This window comes from Delphinapterus leucas, chromosome X (genome assembly GCF_059928025.1).
Source record: "Delphinapterus leucas isolate spDelLeu-1000000601 "Yukka" chromosome X, BTC_Dleu_Yukka2, whole genome shotgun sequence".
Lineage (NCBI taxonomy): Eukaryota > Metazoa > Chordata > Mammalia > Artiodactyla > Monodontidae > Delphinapterus > Delphinapterus leucas.
This window is the reverse complement of record NC_143150.1, coordinates 15709098-15721972: the sequence shown is the minus strand read 5'-3', so window position 1 is coordinate 15721972 and position 12875 is coordinate 15709098. Positions and strand designations below refer to the sequence as shown.

The 12875-nt window shown below is 43.2% G+C and overlaps 1 protein-coding gene across 7 annotated transcripts in view; it reads right to left on the bottom strand.

Annotated features, from left to right (window-relative positions):
* Positions 1-12875, bottom strand: part of ARHGEF6 (Rac/Cdc42 guanine nucleotide exchange factor 6) — a 118756-nt gene that overhangs the window by 86978 nt on the left and 18903 nt on the right. For 6 of the 7 annotated variants that reach the window (XM_089904056.1, XM_022554327.3, XM_022554325.3 and 3 more), the window contains exon 3: positions 614-698. In XM_089904056.1, coding sequence (XP_089760182.1) covers positions 614-698 — 85 coding nt within the window. Of the gene's footprint in view, positions 1-613; positions 699-4062; positions 4082-12875 lie in introns of those variants that run through there. The other variant, XM_089904057.1, reaches the window with a different exon arrangement.

Sequence of the window (12875 nt, the reverse complement as noted above, 5' to 3'; positions counted from 1 at the left end):
TTACTGCCCAGCTGTAGGTAAGATACTATATCACGGAAGGAATGAAGTTATACTTTAAGGTTGTCATCATTTGCTTCGCATTTACTAGGATTTATATTTCATTCCGCCAACGTGATGCATACTAAACATTTAAATAAATGATGTTCTTTTCACTCACTATGAACCTGAGGTTTCATTTCCAGCACAAGGTTACTGAAGGGTTCCTTAACATGGACAAAGGCATACAGAAAACTATGAGAAAAAGTATGTCTCTGGCGGAGAAAGGGAAGTAACGGCTGCATTTTGTAAACTTTATGAAAAAGGGAACTGATATTTTTTCCTTTTTATTTTCTGTCTTGTTACACTCCACTGCCTATTCAATAGCTTTGAATGAAATTGTTTCTTGGTTCTTATTATATTAAGGGCATTAGAATAACCTCTGTGACAGTTATGTTTAAATCCTAAACTATGACAGATTAAAGTATCTGGCACCCATCAGGGTTTCTTTAGGGGGAGGAGAGAAGTCTGCCCCAATCGCACAATCCTGGCCATAGATAGTTGGCTCCTAGGGTAATCAGAGACATGTGAACCCAAATGTGTCACCCAGAACCCATCTGTCCCAAGCCCTGCTTACCTTCTGTTGCTTTGTTGACAGCTAAAAGAGTGCTCAGAACCTTGGAGAAATTGACCCCTGCATGAAGGTCATCAGGATCAAATACCTATGAGAAAGGAAATTGAAACTGTTAAGACACTGTAAGTATTCAACTCAACAAACCAAACTATCAGAAGGCCACTTCCTCTAGGTCTCAGGAGAAAAAAAAATGTAAAAGCCAAGACCCAAACCTCTGTATACCTTTGGGGGAGAAATGAAAGCAGCAGCTGAGCTGCCTAATGACATGTGGCGGGCCATCAGTGAGTCAGAGAGAAGCAGTAATGGGAAATGAGAGCCACGCCGAGTCCAGGGCCCACTAGGAAATGCACAGACCTGCTCTTCTGACCTGAGCCCATCAATACTCTCAGCCCAGCTACTGGAAACTCTGTGCTGGGTTACAGTCAATGCCCATCACCTACAGAAGGAGGGGAAGCCTTTGTAACACACTTTCCTCTGTACAGTTTATTCACTGTTCTCAGCCAGGGCACTGTCTGCAGGGCCTTCCTCTCTGCAGCCCATCCTCCCAAAGGCCACCCACTGGGTCCCAACTCCATGTCGCCCAACTTTCTGCCCCTTGACCTTGCCCCTCTCAGCTCATCTTCATGGACTTGACCCTTGGGCGGCCTAAGCCTATAGGTTCTTCCTGGCCTTAGGTGACTATTCCAGATACGACCTCTGACCTTCCTGGTATTGCTCAACTGCCAGCAGCAAAACATTAAAGAAATACAATATTTCACTTGGCCTGTCGCAACCACCATTCTGATATCCCACTGTCCCTAGGGAAGACACCAAGCAGTTGTTATTTGAAAGACAATTGTTAATTTAAAAATGTATTCAGGGCTTCCCTGGTGGCGCAGTGGTTAAGAATCCGCCTGCAAATGCACAGGACAAGGGTTCGAGCCCTGGTCCGGGAAGATCCCACATGCCGCGGAACGACTAAGCCCATGCGCCACAACTACTGAGCCTGCACTCTAGAGCCCGCGAGCCACAACGACTGAGCCCACATGCCACAACTACTGAAGCCCGCACACCTAGAGCCCGTGCTCCCAACAAGAGAAGCCACTGCAATGAGAAGCCTGCGCACCGCAATGAGTAGCCCCTGCTCACCAAACCAGAGAAAAGCCCACGTGCAGCAATGAAGACCCAACGCAGGCAAAAATAAAATAAAATAAAAATAAATAAATTTTAAAAATAAAATAAAATGTATTCAATATATTGTAATAACCTGTAATGGAAAAGAATCTGAAAAAGAATAGATATATAGATATATAACTGAATCACTTTGCTGTACACCTGAAACACTGTAAATCAACCCTATTTCAGTAAAAAAAATTAAAATTTTAAAAAATATAAAAATTAAAATGTATTCATTGTTTTAAAATGTATGGAGGTGTCTTCTAGTCTCATAAACGTGTATTTGAATCGAGAAGTATGCTCAAGCACAGGCACAACCTATTAATCTGCCAGCCAATGATGCCAATCTATATATATCTATAGGTAACCCGACGCCCACCTTCTGGATGGAAATACACCTTCAAAAAACATTTCATTCCAGGATGTCTAGAAGTTTGCACCCTTTTTTTTTCCCCAACGTGGTGATGGGAATAAAATGTACCTTTGCAGGTTGGACATGGTTGGTAATGAGCCTAGGATTTTGAAGGATCTGTCTTCCCGTCAGGTAGAGACATTTGCTCCATATCTAATCCTCATGTTTTCTGGGAGCCGCGTCAAGACCCAATTTTATCTTCTTTGTGTACATATTCTAGAAGACCTAAAATCGGTCTCTCGAATGAAAATATAGAGTATCGGGGCTTCCCTGGTGGCGCAGTGGTTGACAGTCCGCCTGCCGATGCAGGGGACACGGGTTCGTGCCCCGGTCCAGGAGGATCCCACATGCCGCAGAGCAGCTGGGCCCGTGAGCCATGGCCGCTGAGCCTGTGCGTCCGGAGCCTGTGCTCCGCAACGGGAGAGGCCACAACAGTGAGAGGCCCGCGTACCACAAAAAAAAAAAAAAGAAAATATAGAGTATCTATTTTTTTTCAAATTTGGGGGGGGCATCAGTATAAACAATATATGCAAATGTGTGCCCCTTCTGAGACTTAGAACTCTTTTTTTTTTTTTTTAATTTTTGCCTGTGTTGGGTCTTTGTTGCCGCACGAGGGCTTTCTCTATTTGCGGCGAGCGGGGGCTGCTCTTGGTTGCGGTGCACGGGCTCTAGGCACGCACGGGCTTCAGTAGTTGTGGCACACGGGCTTCAGTAGTTGTGGCACATGGGCTTCAGTAGTTGTGGCTCGCAGGCTCTAGAGTGCAGGCTCAGTAGTTGTGGCGCACGGGCTTAGTTGTTCCGCAGCATGTGGGATCTTCCCGGACCAGGGCTCGAACCCGTGTCCCCTGCATTGGCAGGCGGATTCTTAACCACTGCGCCACCAGGGAAGTCCCCACACTCTTTATTCATTTAATCAATGAATGTTTTGCATTCAAACTTAAAATGACTGAAGAGCCCAATCACATCTAAAAATGAAACACTAATACACTTCTAGCAAAGGGGGAATGTCGATATTACTAAAGAGTTAAATGACACTACGATCCAAATATGTTCCTGAATGCTACAATCTAAAATGCAAACGTTGAACTTCCCTGGTGTTCAGTTGTATTGGTACTTGGCTGAATTTGAGAACAAATAAACTGATCAGAAAATGAAACGTGCATCAACAAGAGGCACTGTGTCTGCTTGAGGGAAGTTGCCTGCACTATACACAGTTCCCTTTTTAGAAAACCTCAATACACTAGAATTTACCCACAGATGCTGTACTGAAGCACTCGGAACTCCATAGGAAGAAGTTGGAAGAGGCCTCTCGGGACCAGCAGAGAAGGCAATGCCTGAGGGTTATGATTTCCAAGCAGATGGAAGGTTAGATAGGACCATGAATGCCCTCTACGGCACTGCACCCTCACAAGCCTCACATGGAACAGTACCGAACATTCCACCCCAGACCTTTCTTCCATGCACTTGAGATTGGTCACCTACTAAAATAGAAATATTATTTGGAGGGAGTGCAATACTTTCAGCTATTATCAGTCTTTTACATCTTAGTGGAAACGAGAGGTGTGAGACCAAGTTTAGAGATGATGATGTGGAGAAAAACTAAGGGCACTGGCGCCCAACTGGGAAAAAGCAAGGGAGATTCCCCCAGCATGGAGAGGGTGCGGGCAGAGCAAAGAGAAGTAGATTCCAATACAAGCCACTTGCCTAGGCCTAATCCCAACCATTTATATGTGCAAAATGGAGAACCAATTCCCCTTTTCTATCTGCAAAGCAGTGGGATGGTTAAAAGGTGATGCAAATTTGTACTATGACGCTGTTATGCGACTTCACAATACAAAGTCCCGATGACACTCATCTCCCTATACTCAGTGCAAGCCTCACTCGCCTGTTTAGTGTCTCTGGTATGAAACTGAGTCCCAGATTAGCTGAACTTTCTTGATTCCTATTTTGGTGCAGAAGTTAGCTGCTTGGTTCCAGTTGGATCTGTGAAGGTCAGATGAACAGCAGGATTCCCTCCCTCCATTTACCACTACTGTGAGGCAGACAGGTAAGAAAGGATTGCTTCTTAGACTACAGCTCGATGGTTTCAAGGTCCCACACCTGCAATGGGATGAGGCAAGGTTCAAGTATAACAAATACAAAAAAACATTTACTTTACGCTGGGTAAGCAATAGGAGAGACAAGGATTAAAGTTCATACAAGATTTTTTTAAGTATTTACATAGAGCCAGCCTAAGGTCTAATCCTACATCGGCAGCTGAAATCAGACAAGGCATTTCATTTTTAGATGTATCCCCACATTTTTCCATTTTGGAGATCCACAATGACAGCAAAACCTATTTTCCATCCACTAAACACCAGGTGTTAATTCTGAACCATTGGGGATCTGCCAGTATAAACTGCACAGAAGTTAATATTTATATGGCTTTACAAATAGATCCTTTCTGGAGGAGTTTTCAGTTTCAACATGTATGCTATTTTATGACATTTTCCCTAAACTGAGAAAAGCAAGGAAGCACAGGAGAAGACACTCCCCCCAGCCACTTGGTAGTCCTACAGCTACGATTTCTTGACTTACCAAGCCCTTGCTATGCGCTATATGCTGACACCATGCTTGGAGTCTTCATTGCCCTTGATTCTCCGAGCAAGCCTGTAATGTGTGTACAATTATTTCCCCCATTTTATAGATAAGTAAACAGTGACTCAGAGAAAGCAGTTAAGTCACAAAGCAAGAAAGTGATGGAACCAATAAAAATACACAAGAAAGTGCTCCAAGAGGCATTTTAGCCCTGTATGCACATTTTATGTTTTCATGAGACATGAAAAAGATGAGAAAGAAATCTGTGAGTTTGCACACAAAAAGAAATCCCTTGCTGCTGTCGATATGTTTGTACACAAAAAGAAATCCCTTGCTGCTGTCGATATGAAATCCCTTGCAGCATCTGTACCATACGCAGTAAGTTTGTTACAACCTCTAAGATGACTTAATTCAACTAATTGTGACAAAGAGAAAATGGCCTATATGAGAAGACTGTCTCCCCAGGGGCTTTGCCTAACTCATGTGCTGTCCTTCTCATTTCAAGGGGCAGCCCTGACCCAGCAGGCACCTGGTCATGTTTGCCAGAAGGGGGTTAGGGCTGCTCTGAGTTACTTCTATTTGTTCATCTGGTTCCATCGTCCACATAAGTGAGGTGTTAGCTGCGGGGGGGGGGGTGCAGGGGGAGGGCGGCATCCAGCCCATGGTTATAGGACCAAGTGAAACCATTCCTCAGCATCGTGCTCTCAGCACCTGAGGTAACCAGTCACGGCCCCAGCCACATCCTTGTTAAGAGAAGAAGCCATACCGTATGCTAGTTCAGATACCTAGTGATGGGTGATGCCTGTGATGCCTCTAATGTCATGTGGCTTCAGTACCATTCAGTGAACTTCATTTAAAGTTAATATAGGGTTTGAAGTGATCACAATAGGCTCCATCACTCAACTATTAAAGTCTAATCAACTGCAAAGCAAGTGATTCAGTGGGACCACATGGACATAGCTTATGTTTCAGGCCCATTTTTTTTTAAAAATTCCAAATATTTCAGGAACATTCCATCTCTTCCTTGTTCTTACTGAATAAGATCTTAAATTAACTTAGCCCGTCTTGAATCACATTCTCTTATCCTCACAGCTGAGCACGCTGCCTCTGTTAACCCCTGAACTTGGGAGGAAATGTCATTACGTTGTGCGACAGAGAAAGCAAATCTGAGCTGCTTAGTCATATTTCACCGGGTGGCAGTGCTCCTGGCTCTGTGGACATGACCTGGGATGCTTCCACTCAGCTCCTACTAAAAGCAGCCACCAAGTCAGCAACAAATAATGCTCTCAGCTCAGAAACTGGACTCAATTCGCCACTGGTATTCCACTTACTAGAATACAGTGGATGGCATGTGTACCCTGCCTGGTTTTAAATAATAACTGTTTCAATTTGATATGGAGCAAACCCTGCTCTCTACTTCTCTCTTATTTCCTTCCTTTCTCTCCATTTCAGCAATTTAGGGAACAAGACGTGACTTATGCATGTAGCTGCAATAACATCAGTATACTGAAAAGAGCCCTGATGCGAGGGTCAGGAGACCTTGACTCCATCCCAGATTTGTCACTGCCGAGCAGTCGTGAGGACCTAAGGAAAGCAACACTACTTTCTTTGTGGCTCTGTTTCGCATCAGGACAGTGAGAGATGTCTTTGACCAAAGGAGCACAGGAAAAGGCCAGTTGGTCCATCATCCGAATAGGGGCTCCCAAAGGCAGCATCTCGGCTGGGTCTCCAGGGTCCAGAATCTGGCCTTCAGTTCTCAAGTCTCTTGAAAATGGACTTATATTAACCACATTCACAAAAGGCCAATGCATAAGCCAAAATGCCAATTTACTAATTAAAAAAAAAAAGAACCATTAAGAGGACTGGATACTCCCATTTTATGGGCCAGATCACTCTCTCCCAATAGAGAAATCTACATAGTAAGCCAAATTACAATTAGAAATTTGCTGGATAATACAGAATCAAAGCAAAGGGAGTCTGGGGTATCACGGCCTAAAATAATTATTACCTGTTTATAGTTGATTTTTTCAAAATGCCATTTTTTTTTACATCTTTATTGGAGTATAATTGCTTTACAATGGTGTGTGAGTTTCTGCTTTACAACAAAGTGAATCAGTTATACATATACATATGTTCCCATATCTCTTCCCTCTTGCATCTCCCTCCCTCCCACCCTCCCAATCCCACTCCTCTAGGTGGTCACAAAGCACTGAGCTGATCTCCCTGTGTTATGCGGCTGCTTCCCACTAGCTATCTATTTTACGTTTGGTAGTGTATATATGTCCATGCCACTCTCTCGCTTTGTCACAGCTTACCCTTCCCCCTCCCCATATCCTCAAGTCCATTCTCTAGTAGGTCTGTGTCTTTATTCCTGTCTTACCCCTAGGTTCTTCATGACATTTTTTTCTTAAATTCCATATATATGTGTTAGCATACGGTATGTGACTTTCTCTTTCTGACTTACCTCACTCTGCAGGACAGACTCTAGGTCCATCCACCTCATTACAAATAGCTCAATTTCGTTTCTTATTATGGCTGAGTAATATTCCATTGTATATATGTGCCACATTTTCTTTATCCATTCATACGATGATGGACACTTAGGTTGTTTCCATCTCCGGGCTATTGTAAATAGAGCTGCAATGAACATATTGGTACATGACTCTTTTTGAATTATGGTTTTCTCAGGGTATATGCCCAGTAGTGGGATTGCTGGGTCATATGGTAGTTCTATTTGTAGTTTTTTAAGGAACCTCCATACTGTTCTCCATAGTGGCTGTACCAATTCACATTCCCACCAGAAGTGCAAGAGTGTTCCCTTTTCTCCACACCCTCTCCAGCATTTATTGTTTCTAGATTTTTTGATGATGGCCATTCTGACTGGTGTGAGATGATATCTCATTGTAGTTTTGGTTTGCATTTCTCTAATGATTAATGATGTTGAGCATTCTTTCATGTGTTTGTTGGCAATCTGTATATCTTCTTTGGAGAAATGTCTATTTAGGTCTTCTGCCCATTTTTGGATTGGGCTGTTTGGTTTTTTTTATTGAGCTGCATGAGCTGCTTGTAAATTTTGGAGATTAATCCTTTGTCAGTTGCTTCATTTGCAAATATTTTCTCCCATTCTGAGGGTTGACTTTTGGTCTTGTTTATGGTTTCCTTTGCTGTGCAAAAGCTTTGAAGTTTCATTAGGTCCCATTTGTTCATTTTTGTTTTTATTTCCATTTCTCTAGGAGGTGGGTCAAAAAGGACCTTGCTGTGATTTATGTCATAGAGTTCTGCCTATGTTTTCCTCTAAGAGATTGATAGTTTCTGGCCTTACATTTAGGTCTTTAATCCATTTTGAACTTATTTTTGTGTATGGTGTTAGGGAGTGATCAAATCTCATACTTTTACATGTACCTGTCCAGTTTTCCCAGCACCACTTATTGAAGAGGCTGTCCTTTCTCCACTGTACATTCCTGCCTCCTTTATCAAAGATAAGGTGACCATATGTGTGTGGGTTTATCTCAGGGCTTTCTATCCTGTTCCATTGATCTATCTTTCTGTTTTTTTGTGCCAGTACCATACTGTCTTGATTACTGTAGCTTTGTAGTATAGTCTGAAGTCAGGGAGCCTGATTCCTCCAGCTCCATTTTTCGTTCTCAAGATTGCTTTGGCTATTCGGGGTCTTTTGTGTTTCCATACAAATTGTGAATTTTTTTGTTCTAGTTCTGTGAAAAATGTCAGTGGTAGTTTGATAGGGATTGCATTGAATCTGTAGATTGCTTTGGGTAGTAGAGTCATTTTCACAATGTTGATTCTTCCAATCCAAGAACATGGTATATCTCTCAAAATGTCATTTTTTAAATGGCCTATATATAAATTCGGGCTTTAACTTGCCACCACTGCCTCGTGGAACTTGAACTGCAATTGTGGACAGCTTTGACCATCTATGTCCTTTTGTCTCTGTGGATTTACATAGAGTCACTTTAGATAACTAATACGGGCTTCTAGATGACTTGGGCCTCATCTCATCCACAGCTAGGAAGTCAAGCTCCCCAGAGCTCCTGTAATAGGAGCAAAGACCTGGCGTAATTGTCACTGCTCACACCTCATCGAGAAGTCCCCAAATCCACTCCGGGATGGCTTCCTCAGCATCACTGACATCAACGTATCCCACCTTATGATCGCCATTCTTCCTTGTTAGCACTCACCTAGGGCAAAAACCGCTTTCTCCACAACAGAGATTTATCCTCAGTTGAGTAGCAAGTGTTGAGGAAAGTGGCGAATGAATGAGGAATGATACAGGCATCTTGGTGGGGATGGTCCCAGGATTAAAAAGAGAAAGAACAACTGGCTTTGGATAATCTCACCGAAAAGAGAGTAGGCATGAAGGAAAGGGAAAGATGAAATCTCTCTTGTCAATAGCATTTGCCAAGCCAAGGGTGGGAAGCCAGAGGCTTAGAACCAGCTGCCTCTCAGCCCGCTGGCCGCTGTGGCCCTTCCCCCGCCCCTCCTCCTGTGCCTCTGTTACTAGAGCCACACTGGCTGCCAGTTTTGAGGGATGCGGGTGGATGGGTGATGCCCCAGCTGCTGGAGCATCTGTGTGCCAGAGCTGGGGGCGTCCTTCCCAAGCTTCAAGCCACCACCACGTCGGAGAAGGGGACTTATTTCTTAGTTGTGAAAATTGGAATGAGGAACACATTTTCCCAGGGACATAGTGTCACCTGCACCACTTAGTCTCTATGACATCCACAGTTCAGCCACATTAGTTATTAAACTAGCCACTGTGGGCCAGCCAGAAAACAGAATCACCACGTAGCACCTTGTTTCTATGGGAAAATGTGTTCTGTGTTCCTAACAATAACTTAAAAACACATATTTGGAAAATAATCCATTTTTATACTGAAGAATGCCTGAACATGGGGTCCCAGATCAACATCCTCATCCTTATATTTCTTCCTTGTCCTTTCACGTAAAGGAGGAATTTAAAAAGGAGGAATTAAAAAGAAAAAAATACCCTAGACACTCCGAGTACTATTTATTTTGGAACTCCCCGTGATGAATCCAGCGACACGTGTGAAGACCATGAAAATAAGCTCAGAAAGTGTAACAGCTGACAGTTCCTGACTGTTTAACCATCCAGGCAGTTAAGGAGGAGACTCTCCTGTGAAGATAGGGTTCCTGCAGCCCCTGTTTTCCTAGGAGCCTCCTGCGATTTAGGGTTGGAGCCCGAGAACCTAGCAGAAGCAGCCGCTTCGGGACAACTTCCATGCACAGGAGAGACTGGTGTTAAATGAGCCCTACCCAAAGCTGAGGGAGGGAGGAGGGCAATGAGCACAGGAGCCCCTCCTCCAGCGGTCTCATCCGCTGCCTTCCTTAAAGTCCTCCACTGACTCACCCTCACCTCTCTTTCTTCTGAACAGCTACAGCCTTGCAGTCTGGGTAGATGCTGCACACATGCACTCTCAATCACCTACCACTGTAATATTCTGTATTTATTCTGTGAGGGTTAAGATTAGCCCTGGCTTTCCCATTGGAAAGCCAACTGTTTGCAGTGCAAAGGGTCCCCCAGCCCTGGTCCAGCATTCAACACATGAGACACTCGATAAATAGTCATTCATTGGTGGCTTGACGGAATGGACTGTCAGAGAAACTTAAATATAAATTGCACCTAGAATGTAAGCCCCACGAAGCCAGTTCTTTCCAACCTTTTTCACGGCTGGATCCTCAACGTCTAGAAGAGTGCCTGTCACATAGTAGGTGCTTGATAAATATTTGATGAGTTAATGAAAGTTTAGAAGCTCTCGCCAATTGGTGATTAATTATAATTGAGGAAAAGGCATTGCCGAAATTACAGTAAAGGCAAAAAGAAATATCATTAAGGAAGAAAAAAATCCATTTCCATGTGACTTTTCAGGAAACATCTGTTATCTAAAATAATATACACCTGTGCTCATCTGCAGACTGAAGCCCTGTGACCATGACATGACCAAAGATGCTTCAAACTCCATGGTGGTGGATTTCATTAACTCGTCTGCCATGCGATTACTGGCGTGTCCCAGGTAGCACAGGTTCCTTTTAAATCTCCTCCCAAAGCACCATGATGTGAGCACTATAGAGAAGGGACACTGGAAAGAACTGGGAGATGTTACTGTTTGGCTGGGCTGGGCTATCTTTTTTTTTTTTAACTGTTTATTGTAAAATAGCTTAAATGACAGCCACTAAGAGCCACATTCACCTGCTCATCCCTTGCTCTAAAAGAGGCTCTGAGTCCCAGCAGGGCACATGGGATGTGGCAAAACACGGCAAAGTAACCCACGAGAAGTAAGAAGAGGTGATAGGCAATTGGCAAGACTACAAATCACACACCTGAAGTCCCTCTTCCACCAGCTAATCCGGGTGGGAAGGATGTTGTACCAAAGTTTCTCCCACTTTCTTTCTTTCAAGATCACCTTCAACCATTCATTCGGCAAAGACTTTTGGCGCACTTTGCTTACGTCTCTATGTGAGTCACTCTTTCAAGTCTGCCCTTTTCAGAGATGTCCATCAATGCCTAACAGACATCAATCAACTAATTAATTAATTAACTAATTAATTTTCCTCCACCTGACCCCAAACAGGATCTGTGCCTAGGAAACCATCCAAACACAGGAAGGTGGGTGCTCGGGAGCTCAGATAGCCAAGCCATCAGGAATGGTGCTTTCAGTTAAAATCCACGTCTCTCAGCCTAAGGTAACCCAGCCTATAACTGCCTACAAGGTCAAGTCCACGCTCTTCGAGCCAGCATTCAAAGTCCTTCTCAAGCTGGTCCCACAACTAGCAAGCCCATCGTTTCTCATCATCACCTCTTTGTATGCCCCAGAATCCTTTGCTTCCTTCACTGTGCCTCTCTCTGCTATGCACACTTCTCCTTATGAAAAAGTTCCCTCAACCGTCTGAATCCTAGCAGTCCTTAGGAGCCCATCCTCCATCACTCTCTTCCATGGGGTCTTCCCCCAACACTACACCTCAGTACACAAAGGGCTTCTCTTTCTCGCAACTCTGTATTATGCTCTAGATTCTGGAAGCTTGGCTACCTAGCCATCCACTTCTACATGCTGTGAAACTCCACTATTTCCCATACACATGCTGCCTTTTTCCACAATTCTCAGTACTCACCATGTAGACAGTGCACAAGCACTTGCTGACTATTCCTCTTTCCTTTCAACCAAAAACTTAAGCAGCTATTTCTTCCACCAGAAACACCTGTCCTTTGGCCATACCTTCCCCAGAAGGAAAGACAGGGAGAAGGTAATTTTTTCCTGGTAGAACTTGATAAATCAGGGCTCATATATTTTCCATCACTTGGGAAGATAGATGCTTCTTTTTGAAGAATATGATTGAGAGAAGCAAAGAAAGCTGGCAAAGCATTTACCTCACCCAAAGGAAGTGAAGTTACTACCTGGGATCATTTGGAAGAATCAAAGTTACAGAGTCCTGGATGTGCAAATCTCATACGTGGACAGCCCAGTGAAATCGAGAGAGTTTGGGTAACATAAGGAATAAGAAGTGACCTGAGCACTGGAAAGGCAGAGAAGGTCTTCCAAATGACATCGTGGCACCTAATCTCTCATACCTTTCATTTTTTTTTTTAACTTTTAAAAACATGAAACAGGTGCTCCAGCTTGACATAAAGAAAGTGAGTAATACTGTATTAGGAAGGACCCAGCTTTCTTTTTAGCCTTATTTTCATCCACTAAAGAGTCATTTCTATGAATAAAGTCAGCTGTTGATAATGTACATATAGACTGTTAGATATGCAATCTATCTAAAATAAATTTTTAAAAATTCATTACCCATTCAACAAATATTTACTGAACACCTGGTATATGCCAGGCACTAATACATAAATTTGTTTTAAGATAAGAAATAAAAAGGATGCTATATAAAACCTAGCAAATAAAATCACCCACAAGTATACCAACTGTCAAACGTTGTTTTTCATTCTGTTCTCTTTGCTTGAAGATGATTTTTTTAATCCCCAATCAGGATTTTCCCCAATCCATTCCCAAATACCAGCATATCATCAAAGAATACAAACTGGTCATTTTACAGTAAAAATGCTGATTTACACTATCACAACACACATTTCTCCAA